Source organism: Telopea speciosissima, chromosome 2 (assembly GCF_018873765.1).
Source record: "Telopea speciosissima isolate NSW1024214 ecotype Mountain lineage chromosome 2, Tspe_v1, whole genome shotgun sequence".
Classification (NCBI taxonomy): Eukaryota; Viridiplantae; Streptophyta; class Magnoliopsida; order Proteales; family Proteaceae; genus Telopea; species Telopea speciosissima.
The window spans coordinates 42,452,569-42,472,634 of NC_057917.1; the positions used below are offsets into that span (position 1 = coordinate 42,452,569).

Sequence of the window (20,066 nt, forward strand, 5' to 3'; positions counted from 1 at the left end):
CCTTGGAATAAGACTAGAAAATATTGCAAACTGAATTAGGCTGAGAGTCACTTTTGAATCTGTACCTTTGCCTTTATGAACCACTCCAATGTTGGTAGAGTTTATCTCCTTAAGGAGCTTGCTTTTCCTGAAGAACTCCCCTGCTTCTAGCTACACATCATCCTGTGTGTAAGAGGAGGATGCATAAAATATATATACACATTGATTTTAGGTTTCCTAAAGATATGTGACTGGTTGTGTTACTGTTATGCTTGTGTCTAGTTTATCTAATTATTTCTTTTTATCTTTTATTGTACTTGTCAATTTATAATTTTCCATTTTTCAGTTTGAGAAAGGAGAGGAATCTGTTAGAGAAAACCGTCCAGATGTGACAAAAAATGACAAGATGGATTCCGGTGAGTATGCAAGTGTTCATGTTATATTCTTTTTCCCCCAAATTCTCATGACATGTGTTCTAATCTTTCATTATTATGTATGGATGCTAAAAACTATTTTGGGAAGTTGTCTTGTTCAGGGGCTGCTGCTGAGCATCACTTTGTTTATTAGGATGGTTCTTGTCAGTCACAGGGAAATTTGGATATGGATAATGTAGCTGGTGATGAATCTGAAAGCCTTTCCGATGTTGATGATGTTGAGGTATGACCATTTGCTGCACATCTATTTTGATAATTGGAGGAAAAGCCATCCTTTGAATACTATCTTTAATAATCACAATGGCCTTAGGAGAGTTTTCAATGTTTAATGCCCCCGAATCTCTCATATTTCCTCTTAATAACTCTTTTCTCTGAGGAATGATAGCTCACCTGATCAAATCAAATAATGCAAAAAGGTATTCAGAGGGTATTTACATAAGTGCAGTTTGTGGGTATGTGTAACTACTGTAATTATCCTTGGATACTATTTTTTCTATCCATTGGATTGGTTTGTTTAGTCATCCAGAGGGTGATGCGACTTTTTCCTTTTTTCTTTCTCTCTGAAGACGTAAAAAACACGAGGAATCTACCTCTGCTAATTAAATTCTTCAAAATCCTTACATTGCGTTTGGTTGTGTAAATTTCTGGATGCCTGCATTGAATCAGATGTAGCATCCATAGATGAGAGTATTTGTGGATTTGAAATTCTGACAGAGTAACTGTTTGGTTACCTTGATTCTGAAACCTGAATCTACCAGAATAACTGTTTGGTTACCTTGATTCTGAAACATGAATCTACCAGAATAATTGTTTGGTTACCCTGATTCTGAAACCTGAATCTACCCAAAATGTGATAAAATGCAATATGAAATAAAATTAATTATACTAATTATTTTATTATTTAATAATAATAAAATATACGCACAATTAGAATATAAGTATTTAAAAAATTTAGTATTTTTAATTAGTAATTTAATTACGTGTGCACACTGCCTTCCATGCAACCTTTGCCCTTTAATATTATACATTCACAACCACAGTCCTCACAATTTGCCACATTATCCATTTAGACATTAATTATTTCTCAGCTTAATTTACTCAAATAATTTTGTAAATGTCATTACCATCCAAGACACCATAATAAAAAATTATAAAAATATCATTAAAGTTCCTCTTTCCTAAAATAATTATGAAAATGTCATTACATCTAACATGATTAAGCATCCATTTGAAGCCAACTATAGTTGAGACATGCTCATGTTCCAGTGGAATAAAAAGGATCTTGGTGGATTCGAACCACCATCCCTTGGAACATGCTTGAGACATGCTCATGTTCCAAGTGCTCTACCAATTTGAGCTAAAGACCCATCTAGTAGAGTTTGGAATTTACAAGTAATCATGAGATGTTGCCTTGTACCTTGCTTCGAAGAGAAAACCCATCAAAATTGCAGTTAAGATTCAAAGCTGTAACAAAATAACAGAAATACTACTAAGAGGATCTGGCTCTCCAACTGTGGCTAAAGCTGGAGGGTCCAGCCCAGCCAAAACACCCAAAAACCGGGGGTGGTATGTTTCAGCAGCTCACATAGTGTTTGCGTGGGTGATATCCAAGGTAATCTACTTAAACTTTGTGAGATTGATTCTACCTTTATTATTTTCATTATCATCAGTTTAGTTTAGTTCAGTTATTACTCAACCATATTCTTCTAGTTTTATTTCTCAGTTTCAGTCATTGCAATAGCAGTTTCTGCCCTCTTTGATCTCAGATTTTCATCAAATATTATTCAATCCAATCATTGAATCTAGCCCAAATTTTTTATAAGTTGCCCCATCTGAGGGTCTACGCTTGTCCAGAATTGCAGATTCATCAGATCTGAAACTTGTAAATTATTCTTGTTTTGAAAACTTTCTATTTTCTGGTTTTATTAAGTTTCTCTTTAATGTCCACCTTCTTTAATTTCAATCTAACTGTTGGTTTCCTATGATATTTTAGCCACAAGTACAGCAGTCAAAACTTCATTAAATATCCTCTGAAATCTGGCTTAGCGGAACAACTGAACTCACTTCTATTTAAGAATCTGGTTCGCACCATAGTGGCTGTAATCTGAATTCAAGCTTCACAATCAGGAGCGCCCTTTCATGTATGCACAGCCCAAGAAATTTCGGACCCAATGGTTAAGGGAATAAATAATTGTAACAATCTCTGATTCAACCACAAGTATGATACTAGCAGGAACTGAGAGTTGAAACTCAAATTTTATTCATTCCAAAAATCCATGAATCATTTGTTACAGCATGTATTTAAAGACTTAAACAGTCCTAATCCTTAAGAAAGCGAGAGAGAGAAGTGAGACAGAGAGAGAGAGAGAGAGAGGGAATAACCTAGGTCAGATCAAAACTTCCCACAACCGAAACCCTAGAAACACAGAGAGAGAGAGAGAGAGAGAGAGAGAGAGAGAGAGAGAGAGATGAGTTTCGTCGAGGTTCAGCTTCTCCTCTCTTCAAGTCTTCAACTGGTTCTTGCCTCTATCGCGATTTGGTCTCCCCTCTATCGATAATTTGTGATTCTCAAGATGTTAGGGTTTTATACCCTAGGGTTTAATTCCTTGAATCTCTGGATTTTACCTCATGAGGTAAAATCTTGAGATTCAGTCTTTTAGGCTAAAATATTGAATCTTAAGATTTGGTGAATCTCAGGATGTAAATCCGTTTTTTCAACCAAATGGTTAAAAAAGTTGAGATTCATGCGTCCATAGATGTAACACCCACAGATTTACGCAACCAAACGCAATGTTAGTGTTCCTATCCTCAATGGAATGGTTCTAACCTAAATGATGCATCCATGGATTCCCTTTGTGATTTTATATCCATTTTTTCCTTATTTCTTTATTTTCATGCATATTGTTCACAGTACTTCTCCTCCCCTCCCTTTCTTTCTCCGTTAAAATTGGTAGGGTTTATAACCTAAAAATTTTTAAATGCTGCATAGGTTGATGGGTACCTTCACAATGCGGAGGAGAAGCATTATAAAAAGATCATTTGGGAAGAAATGAACAGGGAGTATCTCGAGGTATAATACTTGGTTCTTTTTTTTTTTGGATTTATAACTGAATTCTTATTGAGAGAAGGGGAAATGAATATATGACTGATCAGAATCTAGTCCTCTACGGCAAGACAAATTGACACATGGGGGGAAGCCCAACTAAAATGCTGTGTCCAACTACAGTAGGTATAATAACTCAGCCGACATTGTGAGTCTTAAAAGTTAAAAACCCCCTGCTTAGCCAGCTCTTTAATGTAGTACTAATCGTCTAATCCCGAACCAGGAGAATTAGAAGGAGATTAGGTTGCAATATAATTATAGGAAAAAGAAAAAGGAACATAAACCTAGGAATATGGGTTCAAGGGTATAATTGTCCTAAGGGTTTATTTTGTGTTGCCCTAGGGCCTTTATTGTCTTTGTACTCATATGTTATTATTATAAATAAATGTGGGATGTGTCTCATAGACACAAGTCACAATTCCTAATGTCATCATGGTATCAGAGCAGAATCGACCTAGGAATCCCCAACTCTGATCGACTCTCTCCTCTCCTCTTCTCTTTCTCCTTCTCGATTTCTTCTCAGCACCTCCAGCACCTAGCCGCCGCCACCACTACTACCATCTAACCACCACCGCCACCCTTCTACCGCCTCCCTCCCTCTCGGTTTTTCTCGGCGTCTCTCTCGCTCTCTCTTTTCTAGCGCCATTGAGAGGCAGGGTTACCGACTCCCACCGTTCTGCCACCCTCGGTGGTGCTTTTTTCCACCACTGAGGGCTTTTTGTTCCCTCCTTTTGTTTGTTCCAGCCTTATTTCATGATTTGAATGCTGTTTTTTCCCTTTTGTGGATTTTTTGTTGGTGATTAGGTGATGCTCTAGCATCTTTTCTTCAGCTTTGTGGCTTTGTTATCTCGTGGGATATTTTTTGGTGACAATGAATTCCAGGTTGGGAACGATGCATAGGTCTATGAACTACGTAAGAAACTTCATGAGACCAAGCAGAAGGAACTCAACCTGTCTCAATATTATTTAGAGTTACGCAGTTTGTGGCAGGAATTAGATTTCTATGATACGTTCCAGGCCTCTACTCCTGACGATGTTATCAAGTTCAAGAAACGTAAAGATAAGTTCAGGGGTGTATGACTTTCTTGCTAGACTTAGTGTGGAGTATGACCAGATCAGTGCTCAAGTTCTTAGCAGGGATCCTTTCCCCACTTTGGAACAGGCATACTCATTGATTCAGCTAGAGGATAGTTGTCGCACTGCAATGCTGCCTCCCTCTCCCCAGGATTAATCGACCCTTCTTTCTGGTCCTCCCATACAACCCAAAAGTGGTCCTTCTCACCCTGGTGATCGTTCTGACCGTGACCCTATCAAGTAAGTATTGCGGGAAAGAAAGACACACCAAGGAGTTTTGCTGGAAGCTTCATGGTTGTCCCACTGCCTCTTCTAACAAAGGCCGTGGTTGCGGGAAACCATCCGCAAATCATACAGAGGCTACTGCAGTTTATTCTACTTGGTGCTGCCCCTTCCTCCTCTCAGGATGAGCTTACTAAGCTCCTTTGTCAGTTGGTAACCAAGTTGGACTCATCCAGCTCTGCCAGACTTGCTTCCGCTTCCTCTTCCACGTTGGTACCCTCAGACTCTGCTTCCCCATGTATTTATTTTGCTGGTCATTGTGCATCAACTGTTTCCCGTCTCTGGATAATCAACCTCGGTGCCTCTGACCATATGACCAATATTGCCGGTCTTATTTTTAATATTCTCCTTGTTTTAGTGAAGAGAAGGTTTGTATTGCTGATGGCTCTCTTTCCTCTGTCTCTGGGAAGGGTTCCATCGCATGTATTCCCATTCTGACTTTAAATTCAGTTTTACATGTTCCTAAATTTACTACAAATCTGATTTCTATTAGTCGTCTCACTTCTAACCTTAATTGTAAAGTGACTTTTTTCCCATCTTACTATCTTTTTTCAGGATCTGGTAACTGGGGAAATGATTGGCTCTGGTAGGGCTCATGGTAGTCTCTATTTGGTCGACGAAGCTGCTTCATCTCCTAGTCGTGCTCATCAGACCGTTTCTGCTTCTGCTTCTGTAGTTTCTCCTGATTTACTTCTTTGGCATAGGTGTTTAGGACACCCTCCTGTGGGTGCTTTGGTTAAAAGTTGTCCCAATTTATTTTCCAAATGTAACCCAAAAGATGTTTTTTGTCATGCTTGCATTCTAGCCAAGCAAACTCGTTCTTCTTATTCTAGTTTAAATATTAGAAGTGTTTCTCCATTTATGTTAATCCATTTGGATGTGTGGGGCCCTACCCGTAGTACTTTTATTTCTAGACAATAATGGTTTGCTTCTTTGTACTTGGCTTTATTTGATGCACCATAAAAGTGAAGTTTTTTCATGCTTTCAATCTTTTCACAATTTTGTTCACACCCAATTTAATGCCACCATTAAAGTTCTTTGTAGTGATAATGGGACGGAGTATAAGGATGGGACATTCTAGGCATATCTTGTAGCTCAGGTTATTCTCCATCATACCAGTTGTGTTGACACAAAATGGGGTGGTTGAGCGCAAGAACCGACATTTACTGGAGGTGACGCGAGAAATTATGTTTGAGATGCATGTTCCACCACAATGTTATATTGAGGCTGTTCTAATTGCTGCCTATCTGATCAACCGGATGCCTATACGGGTTCTTGATTGTTGCTCACCTATTCAGGTTCTGCAAGGATCCACTACGTTCATTATTCCACCAAAGGTATTTGGATCAGTGTGTTATTCCTGGAACCATTAGCATCCTAGTAAGTTGGAACCGTGTGGCTTAAAGTGTGTGTTTGTTGGTTATTCTCCCACCCAGAAGGCTACTAATGTTACCATCCACCAACCCGCCACATGTGTGCGACTATGGACGTTTTTTTTTAATGAAGCCGCACCCTATTTTTCGTCGGCATCTCGCTAAGGGAGTGAGTCTCCATGGTTTGGTGAAGATATGCCTGATATGCCTCCACTTGTTGGTGAAGATAATACCCATTGTTGTTATTCCTTCCATTGTCCGTACATATACTCATCGAGCTTCTGGGAAGCACATAGACACCACCATAGCTGCTCCAAGTCAACCAGATCCTCCTGCATTGGATCGACCACCGACTGGTATTCTCTTTCCACAGTCTCCCATTGTTTCTGATCCCTCTTTAGATCTTCCCACTGCTTTCCATAAAGGGGTTCGAGCTTGTATGCAACATCCTATTTCTTAGGTTGTTTCGTATGAGTCTCTTTGCCCCTCATATTGTGCTTTTGTTTCTTCTTTGTCTTCTGTCTCGCTCCCTAAAAACTGGTAGGAATCCAAGATCCATGGTGGAAGGCAGCCACGATTGAAGAGATGCAGGCCCTAGAAAAAAATGGCACTTGGGACTTACTCTTCCTCCCTCCTCAGAAGAAGACAGTAAGTTGCAAATGAGTGTTTGCGGTCTAACAAAATATGGACGGAACTGTGGATCGATACAAGGCCCGGTTGGTTGCTAGGGGATTCATGCAAATTTATGATCTGGACTACCAGGAGACATTTTCTCTTGTTGCGAAGATGAACACTATTCGTGTGATTTTGTCATGTGCAATTAACTTGGCTGGAAGTTGCAGCAGTTGGACATGAAAAATGCATTTCTCCATGGGGAACTGGAAGAAGAGGTATATTTGGATATCTCTCATGGGTATGCAAGCCGAAACATGCCTTGTATAATTAAAACAGTCCCCACGAACTTTGTTTGGAAGGTGCGATGATCTCTTTTGGCTATACACAAAGCAATGCTGATCACACCCTCTTTATCAAGAGATCTGGATCCAAGGTTGCCCTTCTTATAGTTTATGTGGACGATGTTGTTGTCACTGGCATCAACACTGAGGAAATTTCTCGTCTCAAATCATATCTTGTGAAGGAATTTGAGATCAAGGACCTTAGCCAATTGAGGTTGCTCGTTCTACCAAAGGGTTGTTTCTCTTTTAACGGAAATACATTTTGGATTTGTTATTTGAAATTGGCACGTTAGGCTGTAAATCTTCAGACACTACTCTTAAAGCAAATGTTCGGCTCTCTATCAAGATTGGTGACCCTATGGATAAAGGGCAGTATCAGCGGTTGGTTGGAAAGCTGATCTATCTCTCCCATACCCGGCCAGACATCGCCTTTTTTGTCAGCATGGTTAGCCAATACATGCATGACCCTTACACTTCACATTGGGAAGCTGTGATACATATAATACTGTACTTAAAATCTACCCCAGGAAAGGGAATTCTTTTCTCCCCTCATGATCACCTGCAGGTGGAAGCCTACCGACTCTGATTGGGCCAGCTCTCTTGATGATTGACGGTCTACAGCCAGTTACTGTACTTTTGTTTGAGGTAATCTAGTTACTTGGCGGAGCAAAAAACAAACTGTTGTTGCAAGGTCAAGTGCTGAAGTTGAGTTCTGTGCCATGTCCCATGGCATTTGTGAATTAATGTGGCCCTAGGGACTGCTGAAAGATTTGGCTATTCCTCCATCTTTACCTATGATGCTTTATTGTGACAAAAAATCTGCTAATCAGTATTGCTCACAATCCAGTTCAGCATGATCACAGCAAGCATGTGGAGATTGACCGCCATTTCATCAAAGAGAAGCTGGAACAAGGAATGATTTGCATTCCATTTGTCAAGTCTGGAGACCAGCTTGCTAATGCTTTTTACTAAGGGATTAAGTAGTAAATTGTCTTGTCCTCTTGTGTGCAAGCTGGGTATGTGTATCATCCATGCACCAACTTGAGGGGGAGTGTTGTAATATGGGTTTAACGGTATAATTGTCCTTAGGGTTTATTTTGTGTTGCTCGAGGGGCTTTATTGTCTTTATACTTGTTGTAATATAGGTTCAGGGGTAATATTGTCCTTGTACCTATAGTGTCTAGGTTCATTATGCACATGTTAAATGTGTTAGATAAGGATTGTGTAAATCATTTCATATTTGTAATATTCTGAAGTTATAAATAAAGGCACGGCCTCTGTCTTATTAACAAGCCAGTATTCACGGAATTCAACATGGCATCAGAGCCAAAATTCATCCGGGAATATGGGCAATAATTTTGTTTTTCTTTTTTTCTCTTCTCCCTCTTTCTTTCGCGATCTTGCCATAGGTTAACCACCACCAGCCTTCCGCCGCCACCACCACTCTTCCGCTAGCCTCCCGCCACCATCACCACCCTCCGTCAGCCCCTTCCAGCCTCCCGCCGACCTCCGCCAGCCCCTCCAGGTCTCTGCCAGACCCCTCTAGGCCTCCGTCAGCCCTTCCAGGCCTCTGCCAACCCCTTCTAGCCTCCCGCCGACCATTGCCAACCACTATAGGCCTCTCGGCCTCTCTTTCCTTCTCGCGGGAGGCCTCTACACCCTTACCGCCTTCTTTTTTCCGCCCTTGATGGTGAGTTGACTCCTACCAAGGGCCTTTTTCCCCTCTTTATGATCTGATTTTTTATAGGGGATATTTTTTCTGCGATTTTTGTTATCCAGCCACCATGCCTTATATTTCGGAGATCACTTCTGCTTCCTCTGGTTCTGATGGTTCGTCGCAACGTGACTTTATTCCGTTTCCGGTGAACCTTATCAAGTTGAATGGTAGTAACTATCTCTTATGGTCTCGTTCTTGCTTGTTCACTATTGGTTCCCGTGGTCTCTCTGGCTACATCACGGGAACTATTGTCAGGCCTACGGAGGCTGGTCATGCATATAATCGATGGATGAATTTTAATTTCTTGGTCATGTCCTATCTGGTTAATTCCATGGAACAAGATCTTGTCGGGCGTTACCTTCTCCATGATACGGCTGCCAAGATATGGAAGATGACCAAGAACACATATTCTCAGGTTGGGAATGCCACCCAGTGCTATGAACTCCGTCACAAGATCCACTCTACCAAGCAGTTGGAGTTGTCCTTTCTCAGTATTATAATACCATGTGTACTATGTGGCAGCAGTTGGATTTTCTGGGCACCTTCACTGCAGCTTGTGATGTTGATGCAACGGCATTCCGGAAGTGGGAAGATGGTCTGCGTGTTTTTTATTTTTTGGTCAGCCTCAATATTGAGTTTGATCAAATCCAGGCCAATATTCTGAATCGTGACCCTGTGCCAACTCTTGAACAGGCCTATGCGATTCTTTCTGCTGAGGATAGTCGACGTACAGCCATGGTTCATCCTGTTACTCAGGAAAGATCGGCCCTTATTTCTAGTTCCCAAACTTCTGCCCGTGGAAATTCTTCCCATTTTGGTACTGGTGATCGGACATCTGGTGATCATCCTCCTATTAAATGTGATCACTGTGGGAAGGAGTGGCACACAAAGGACTGATGTTGGAAGCTCCATGGCCGCCCTGCAGATACTAGGGGGCGTGGGAAAGGTGGTTCCAATTGGCCTCCTAGCACCCGTGCTAATCAAGCATCTACTGAAGAGCAGCCCGAGCAATCTCTTTCTCAAGTTGTGGCTGAACTACAAAATCTTAGGGATATGATGACTCGTTTGGACACGTCTTCTTCAGCGTCTGCATCTTCTTTATTGTCTGCCTCGGCTGTTTTCGTGCCTTCTGATATTCGTACCAAACCTTCCCTAGGTATTTCATTGGGTGGGAACTGCTCCTCAGTCATACCAGATTCCTAGGTCATTTACTCTAGGGCAACCGACCATATGACAGGTTCTTCCTCTCTTTTTTTCAAGTATTTCCCTTTATCTGGTCATACTAAAGTTCGTGTTGCTAACGGGGCTCTTTCTCCTATCTTGGGAAAGGAATCAGTGTAGTGTACATCCTCTTTGCCTATTGTTGATGTACTGTTCACATAACACTGTTCACGTGAACAGTGACGTGAACAGTGATTTAAACTCCTAGTTTACTTTTGAGTTTGAGATGTGGATTCCTCTTTGTTCTAGGAGTCTGCATTCCTAGCTCTTTCATGTAATTATGTTATTATAAATAAAGTGGTGTGTGAGAGGCTGGACATTCATTCTGTTCCAGATTTCCTCTCTTTGCTCTTCTTCTCTGCTGCTCGATTTTACTTCAGTTTAGTTACATGGTATTAGAGCTTCTCTCTGGAGGAGATTTGCTGCCCTGCGATTCAGATTGAAGGTGATTACAAGTTTCACGTGTTGGGAGCAGCACCCTATGCTGCCTGAGTGTGATTAAGCCCTAGTTAGATGAATACGTAAGGACAACTAGGGTATCGATCTGTTCTTCTCCATGCATGGAGTTCTCTCTGGCATTCTGGTTTTGTTCCTGCACCTGCGATACAGTTTATTGAGGATTCTATACATCTGCGATTCAGATTTTTGAAGTTTTTTATGCATCTTCTATTCTGATTTTGAAGATCAGAAAAGTTTTCTGTGTTTCAGAGGTTGATTTCAACTCAATCTGTTTGGTGTGTGTGTTTACTACTTCGATTGGTGTGTTTCTATCTGATTCGATATTGAATCAGATTTGTTTTTGGCTTCTCTCTTCAAGGTATTATCTTCTACACTCTTCTTTGTTCGTCGTACTTCAATCGTGTTGACATGGTTGAGACAAAGGATAACTTTCATATTCAAATTACTACCATTAAACTTAATGGTGCTGGAAATTATCTGTTATGGGCACAAGCTGTCTGCGTTTATATCAATGCTCATGGCAAGTTAAAGTATCTTCTGAATGATTTTCCTGACATTGGTGACTCTAAAAACCCCCAAACCATCAAGGAATTTGACGATTGGATGTGAGAAAATGATACAGGTCTGTCTTGGTTATGGAATAGCATGGAACCCTCTATTTCATCCAACGTTATGTTTCAACCCACGGCCAAGGGGGTTTGGGATGCCTTGAAACGACGGTTTTCATCTGAACAGAATTTAACTCGGGTCTATGAATTATACTCTTACCTTGTTCACTCTTCAACAAGATGATAAATCTCTTAGCGAGTATTTTAATACCTTACAAGGTATTAGTGATGAAATTCGTGTACATCAACCATTGACCCTTGATTTTGATCTTCTTTAATGCCGGGAAGAGGATTTTTATGTGTCTAAGTTTATTGCAGGGCTAAACACTACTTATCAATCTGCCCGTGGACAGCTTCTTACTGGGGAAGCAGTCCCTTCTCTTGATGAGGCCTATTCCAGACTTCAGCAGCTCATTACTCCATCACGATCTGATCCTCCAACTAGGGACACATCTGCCCTCTTCACGAGTAGCCGTGGACGAGGTTCAAATCGAAGTCGCGGCAGCACAGGTGGTCGTGGACGTGGTGGTGGAGGCCGTGGACAGCAAGGTGACAGACCACCACCAAAGTCTACTTTTTGTGGACGCCTCTATCATACCGTCGATTAATGTTGGAACAAACATGGTAAACCTAATTTTGCCAATACTGCACTTTCTGAGGGCCCTTTTGAAAAGGCCATATTGAACGAGCCAGTCACTGCATCCTCTTCAGTATCTGCTCCTGTTTCTCGTGATAAGTATCTTCAACTATTAAAGCGTCTACAGCAACTTGAGCCACCTTCTCACACTGGTGATTCGTCTTCTGCTATTGTAGCTTATACAAGTACATCTGCTTTTATTTCTACTACTTCTGCTCCTTGGATTATCGATTCAGGAGCCTCTACTCATATGACAGGTAAATCCTACCTACTTGACAACTCCCACAAGAGCTCCCATCCATCTAAAGTCATTCTTGCGGATGGCTCCTCTACGGATGTGACCTCTTCTAGGACCATTCATTTTTCTTCCTTTCCCACTTTACAATCTATCTTACATGTTCCTAATTTTCCTCTAAGTCTTATGTCTGTTAGTGCCCTCACCAAGTCTTTAAATTGTTCTGTTACCTTCTTTCCTTCTTACTGTGTTTTTCAGGATCTCCAGACAAAGCAAACGATTGGTGGAGGGCGTGAGAAGGATGGTCTCTACTACTTTGAAGAATCTTCATCTCCAGTTGTTGCTGCTACATCATCTACTATTTCTCCCTTGTTATGGCATTACCGATTAGGACATGTCTCCCTTTCTAAGCTTCGTAAAATGGTTCCCAGTTGCAAATCTCTATCTCACATCAAGTGTGAGGCGTGTGAACTGGGCAAACATCATTGGACTTCGTTTCCTCTTCGGACTGTCAATCGTTGTTCATCCTCGTTTTTGTTAGTTCATTCTGATATTTGGGGTCCTTGTCGTATTAAGAGTTAGTGTGGTTTTTCTTACTTTGTTACATTTGTGGACGATTTTTCTCGTCTTACTTGGTTATATTTGTTAAAGGACCGATCAGAATTTTTATCTGTGTTCAAACAATTTTATTCTGAAATACAAACTCAATTTGGAACTTCTATTAAAGTTTTGAGATATCTTATAATGATTTAGAATATGTTTAAAGTGAAATTTCTTCTTTCTGTACTGATCATGGTATGATTCATCAAACTAGTTGTTCCTATACTCCACAACAAAATGGAGTTGCCGAACGCAAAAACCGTCATCTCCTTGATATGTCCCTAAATACCTGTGGGGTGATGCAATTCTTACAGCTTGTTATTTAATTAACCATATGCCCTTTGATATTTTGGATGGTGTTTTCCCCTACTCTATTTTATTTCCTGATGACCCCTTATTTCATATTTCTCCTCGTACTGTTGGCTGTGTTTGTTTTGTCCATAACCTTCGACCCAGACTAGACAAGTTATCTCCTCGTGCTACTAAGTGTGTGTTTTTGGGGTACTCTCGCACACAAAAGGGGTACCGGTGTTTTGCTCCGGTTGCTCGTCAGTATTTTGTTAGTGCCGATGTTACCTTCTTTGAAACTACTCCTTACTTTGGCACTTCTCTTGGTCCTGATAACGCCTATAATTTTCGTGTCCCCTTACCTGTTCCTGTTCATACATCTCCACCCTTGTAGGTATATCAGCGACGCCAAGTGAAGCCGTCTCCCGTAGTACCAGACACTTCTTTGCTTCCGCTCTCCACCTCGACTGCAGCCCCTGAGGATCTTGTTGGGATAAATTCCACACATCACCCATTATGGTTTTGATGATAACAAATAAGTTAGTTGTACTAACTCTTTTCTAAAAGATGCATAGAGAAGAATAGAGCATCAAGTGAGGGGGAGCACTCAATTCAAGAGATTGATGCTCAAAGTAAATTGAACTTGTCCAATCTTTCAAGACATCAAAGAATCATGAAGAATGGAGAACAACTTTTGAAGTCAAAGATCAAGACAAGTTAGAGGAACTCACTTTGAAGATACTCATGTAAAGAAGTGAAGTTCAAGACTTGAAGAATTGTGAAGACTTAGAAATGTACTAAGTTGTAAATTCATTTGTTAAAGTCCATATGTAATGCACACACTCATGCATGCATACATGTAGTTTGACCCTAGGAGGTTGTTTTAGACACTTCTCACTTGGACTAAGACCAAAGAAATTGGCCCGGACTTGTCCAATGGAATCGACCCAAGTAAGTCCAATAAATGACTTAATAATGTCAGCAGAAATTTTATGATCCAGCATACCGGATCATGAAACGGCATACTGGATCAACTGTTGATCTCAGGAAAATGGTCACAGTGGCTTGGTTAAATAAGCTGGATAAGGATCCAGCATACCGGATCCTATTTGTCTGCTGTTTGCCCTGATCCGGCATATCGGATGGCTATCCAACATACCGGATCAGTGTACTACTAAGTCTCATTTGACCGTTATTCCTTTGTTTTAAAAGGAAATTAGGTGATCCGGCATACCGGATTGACATCCAGCATACTAGATTATATATGGCTTGTGGAATCCGATTCTAATCTAGATTCCAAATTAATTCAAGCCTCTTTACCTATAAATAATCACTTGTTTTAGGCTCTAATCAATACAATTAATCATAATCAAGAGCCTCCAAGAACAAGTCACTCCCAAGTGAGATTTCAAGCACCAATCCAAGGCATTCAATCTCACTTAAGCTTCCTTCATACATATTTGCATTTAAGCTTCACTGTTTGAAAGGTAGCACAGTTTTCACTAAGGTTTGAGGTAATACTAAACCCCTTGGTGTTTATTTTCACTTTGCATAAGTTGTTTGAGTCCTCTTGGTCGGAATCAAGAGTAGTTAAGTCCTTTTGCTCGGAATCAAGATTGGTTGAGTCCTCTTGCTCGGAATCAAGATTGGTTGAGTCTCTTGCTCGGAATCAAGAGTAGTTGAGTTCTCTTGCTCTTAATCAAGATTTGTACGAGTTTTCTTGCTCATACTCAAGATTTGTTTTAGTGGAATTCTCTCTAAGTTGAGAGGAGTGGACGTAGGCACGAATTGGCCGAACCACTATAAATCTTTGTGACTCTCTTCTTAAATTTATCTTTATTGCTTGTCTTTACGTTTGGTATTTTTGTGTTAATTTTCGCATTTATTTTTAATCTTCAAACCTTCACCTATTCACCCCACCTCTAGGTGAATTCATAGATCCTCTACCGCCTATTGACCAGCCCATTGCCCTTCGCAAAAGTATCCGCTCCTGCACTCGGTCTATACTTAATCCTATTTCTCAGTTTGTTACTGTTTCTCATCTTCCTCCTATCATCCGCCAGTATGCATTGTCTATTAGTTCTCCTGACATTCCCACCAGGTATCAAGATGCTTTACTTCACCCCGGGTGGAAACAAGCCATGGCTACTGAGATGGATGCTTTGATGGATCGCAAAACTTGGTCTCTCATTGATTTACCCTCTGGCAAGGAGTTTGTTCGGTGCCGATGGGTCTACACTATTAAATATTTGCCGTATGGTTCGGTTGAGAGGCTTAAGGCCCGATTGGTTGCTAAAGGCTTTACTCAGACCTATGGGGTCGATTGCTTTGAGACCTTTTCTCCCGTGGCTTGCCTCACTTCTGTTCGTGTGCTTATTTCCTTGGCTACAAATCTGGATTGGCCCTTATTCCAACTTGACATAAAAAATGCGTTTCTCTATGGGACTCTAGATGAGGAGGTCTACATGGAGCAACCTCCAGGTTATGTTGCTCACGGGGAGGCTTCCACTAAGGTGTGTCGTCTTCACAAGGCTATTTATGGGTTGAAACAATCCCCTCGAGCTTGGTTCAACAAATTTAGCAAAGTGGTTGGTGATTTTGGGTTTGTCCAATGTTTTTCAGATCATTCTGTCTTTGTTCGCCGTCGTCAGGAGAAGATTGTGGTCTTGGTTGTTTATGTTGATGTCATTATTGTCACTGGAAATGATTCCCAAGGCATTAGTGATGTTAAAGCTTATCTTCACGCCCATTTTCAAATGAAAGACTTGGGGAAACTCCGATATTTTTTGGGTATTGAAGTTGTTCGTTCTTCCAAGGGTATTAGTCTGTCTTAGCGAAAGTATGTTCTTGATCTACTGTCTGGTACAGGACTCTTAGGGTGTAAACCAACTGATACCCCTATGGATCCTAACTTGCGATTTGGTGTTGATGATGGTGATCCGTGTTCTGATCCACATCAGTATCGTCGACTGGTGGGACAGCTTATATATCTTATTGTGACTCGCCCTGATATCTCCTTCGCTGTTGGGGTCATCAGTCAATTTATGTCTGAGCCACATCAGGCTCACTGGGATGCAGCTTGCCGTATCGTTCGTTATCTTAAGGGGTCCCCTGGTAAGGGACTTATTTATCACAAAAATGGGCACACTTACATTATTGGTTATTCAGATGCTGATTGGGCAGGCTTTGCTAATGATCGTCGTTCGACGACTGGTTATTGTACGTTTATTGGTAGTAACCTTGTTTCTTGGCGAAGTAAAAAACAAACTACAATTGCCAGATCTAGTGCTGAGGCAGAATATCGGGCTATGGCTCATACAACTTCTGAACTTATGTGGTTGAAGTCCCTTCTGCAAGAATTGGAAATTATCGTGTCATCACCGATGGAGATGTATTGTGATAATTAAGCCGCTATTTACATTGCCAATAATCCAGTATTTCATGAACGGACAAAGCATGTTGAGGTTGATTGTCACTTTGTTCGGACTGCTGTGTTACAAAAGCTGATCTCTACTCCATATGTTTCGTCGGCCAATCAACTCGGCGATCTTTTCACCAAAGCTCTATTTCGGCCGGCTTTTGTTCGTGGTTGTACCAAGCTGGGCATGGGCGATATATATGCTCCAGCTTGAGGAGAAGTGTTCACGTGACACTGTTCACGTGAACAGTGATTTAAACTCCTAGTTCTATTTTGAGTTATTTACTTCTCTTGTTTTTAGTTTCTTATTTTCCTTTTGTTTCCTATTTTACTTTTTGAGTTTGAGATGTGGATTCCTATTTGTTCTAGGAGTCTGCATGCCTAGCTCTTTCATGTAATTATGTTATTATAAATAAAGTGGTGTGTGAGAGCTTGGACAGTCATTCTGTTCCAGATTTCATCTCTTTTCTCTTCTTCATTCTCGATCTCTCTTCTTCTTTGCTGCTCGATTTTACTTCAGTTTAGTTACACCCATCATCTGTTTTGCATGTTCTGAAATTCTCTACTAATTTGCTTTCCATTAGTAGCATAACCAGAGATTTAAACTGTAAAGTGACCTTTTTTCCCACCCATTGTTTGTTTCAAGACTTGGCGACGGGTCGTATGATTGCTATATGGTAAGGTGGTTGGTGGTCTATATGTACTTGATGGTTCACCGACAGCTTTGACATCTCAGTCTTCATCTATTGATTCTGATTTTGCAATTTTGGAATTGAATAATTGGCATCGTCGTTTGGGCCATCCCCCTATAGGGGTTTTATCTGATCTTTTTCCCAGTTTGGTAAAACGTTGTAAAAAGTATAATCTTTCTTGTGATGCTTGCATTTTAGCCAAGCAAACTCGAACAGTTTATCCTATTTCTGATATTAAAAGTTTATCTCCTTTTGGTTTGATACATTCTGATGTATGGGGCCCTGCCCGGTATGTTTCTACTTTTGACTTTCGGTGGTTTGTCACCTTCATTGATTGTTATAGTCGGACCACTTGGGTCTACTTGATGCATAGTAAGAGTTATGTTTTTCCATGTTTCACCCTATTTCATAAGATGATTCAGACCCAGTTGGATACCAAAGTGAAGATTCTTCGGTCGGACAATGGCAAAGAATACATGGATGATGCCTTTCGATCCTACTTAGATACCCATGGGATAATTCATTAGACATCTTGTGTGGATACTCCTGCTTAGAATGGAGTAGCTGAACGCAAGAATCGGCATTTGCTAGAGGTTGCTCGCTCTCTAATGTTTGATATGGCTGTTCCTCCTCTTTTCTGGGTTGATGCAGTTCTTACAACAACTTACCTTATCAATAGGCTTCCTTCGTCTACTTTTGTTGTGCCCCCCAAATTTTTTGGTTGTGTGGTGTTTGCCCGGAACCACCATGTTCACGGCAAGTTCGATCCAAAAGGGCTTCGGTGTGTTTTTCTCGGCTACTCAGCTACCCAGAAGGGGTACAAGTGCTAGGAAATTATTTGTTACCATGGATGTTGTGTTTCGAGAGTCTGTGGCCTACTTTAAATCATCGGTACCTCTGCAGGGGGAGATTCTAAGTGATTCAGAGGTCCCATTGATTGTTCCTTTGGATGTTCATGTACCTACTATAGAGGATTCTTCTATTGAACTGGAGGATGGGATTACAAGTCAGGATGGACAGAATGAGCAGCAACAATCAATCCAGGGGAGAAAGGTGTGAAGGGTTACTCTCAAGGAACTTTTTTCCCTTCTTATGGACCTTTGTACAAAGAGACCACCACCACTGATCCTACACAATCAGCACCTGCTCCAAGTCCCACTCATTCTTCTGGTAAGCTTCCCTTTGATCATAGTCTGGATTTACCTATTGCTCTTCGAAACCAAAGCGGAGTTGTACACAACACCCAATTTCCAATTTTGTGTCTTACAACTCTCTAACTCATTCTTTCCATGCCTTTGTGTCTTCATTATCCTAATATCCTCTATTACTATTCCTAACAATTGGCAGGAAGCAATAGCCGAACAGAAATTGAAGGATACAATGAATGAAGAAATGCGTGCCCTAGAGAAAAATCAGACCTGGGATTTGGTGATTCCTCCACCAGGAAAGAAACCCGTTGGCTGCAAATGGGTCTTTGTTGTGAAGCACAAGTCAGATGGCTCAGTAGAAAAGTATAAAGCAAAGTTGGTTGCCAAAGGGTTCACTCAAACCCAAGGAATTGACTATCAAGAGACCTTTGCTCCTGTGGCAAAAATGAATACAGTGAGAGTCATCATTTCATGTGCCGTGAATCAAGGTTGGGATCTCCAACAATTTGATGTGAAGAATGCCTTCCTAGATGGAGATTCGGAAGAGGATGTTTACATGGAGATACCTCCTAGTTTTGCTTCTCCAAAGACCCAGGGAAAGGTATGGAAGTTGAAGAAGGCCTTGTATGGTCTAAAGTATTCACCGAGAGCTTGGTTCAGTCGCTTTCATAAAGCCATGGTGACATATCGGTATAAGTAGAGCAATGCTGATCACACCTTGTTTGTAAAGGGTGGGAAAGCATGTGACAATTTTGATTGTCTATGTTGATGATATAGTGATTACGGATTTACGGGCAGCGATGCACAGGAAATTCAGAAGCTGAAGACTTATCTGGGCAGTGAATTCAAAGTCAAAGATTTGAGAAAGTTAAGGTATTTCTTGGGGATTGAGGTTGCTTATTCAGCAAAGGGCATATCTCTCTCTCAAAGAAAATACACCCTGGATTTATTAAGTGAGACAGGAATGCTTGCTTACAAACCAGCAGATACTCCTCTTGAGCCTAACACACATTTTGAAGAGTAAGGAAGGTGACCCGGTGGATAAGGGTAGCTATCAGATATTAGTTTGCCGGTTGATAATTCACATACTTGACCGGATATTACATTTGCTGTAAGTGTTGTGAGTCAATACATGCATGACCCTTACTCTTCTCATTTGGAGGCAGCGTACAGAATACTTCGGTACCTGAAGTCATCCCCTAAAAAAGGAGTCTTGTATTTTCCACATAGTCATCTTCGCATAGAAGCCTACACTGATGCAGATTAGGCAGGAAGTCCAAATGATAGAAAGTCAACATCCGGATATTGCACCTTTGTTGGAGGAAATTTAACTACGTGGAGAAGCAAGAAACAGTCAGTTGTGGCTCGGTCTAGCGTTGAAGCTGAGTTTAGAGCTGTGGCTGAAGGCATATGTGAACTACTCTGGCTTAAGGGACTTCTCCAAGATTTGGGTATGATTGTTGATCTACCAATGCGGCTCTACTGTGACAGCAAGTCTACAATCAGCATTGCCCACAACCTGGTCCAACATGACCGTACCAAACATGTTGAGATCGACCGGCATTTTATCAAGGAGAAATTGGAGCAAGGAGTTATTTGTGTCCCATTCATTCAATCAAGTGAGCAATTGGCTGATGTCCTTACCAAAGGAATTAGTAGTAAACTATTTTGTCCCATAGTAAGCAAGTTGGGCATGTTTGACATGTATGCTCCAACTTGAGGGAGAGTGCTGTAATATAGGTTCAGGGTTAATATTGTCCTTGTACCTATAGTGTTTAGGTTTATTATGCACATGTTAAATGTGTTAGATAAGGATTGAGTAAATCATTCCATATTTGTAAT

General features: G+C 40.9%; 1 protein-coding gene across 2 annotated transcripts in view; it reads left to right on the plus strand.

Annotated features, from left to right (window-relative positions):
• Positions 1 to 315: 315 nt before the first annotated feature.
• LOC122653033 (transcription factor IIIB 90 kDa subunit-like) overlaps positions 316 to 20,066 on the plus strand; it is a 35,402-nt gene continuing 15,651 nt past the window's right edge. The window contains exons 1-3 of one of the 2 annotated variants that reach the window (XM_043846955.1): positions 316 to 395; positions 515 to 636; positions 3,403 to 3,483. In XM_043846955.1, the coding sequence (XP_043702890.1) occupies positions 580 to 636; positions 3,403 to 3,483 (138 nt within the window). In that variant the 5' untranslated portion in view covers positions 316 to 395; positions 515 to 579. Of the gene's footprint in view, positions 396 to 501; positions 637 to 3,402; positions 3,484 to 20,066 lie in introns of both variants that reach the window. The other variant, XM_043846954.1, reaches the window with a different exon arrangement.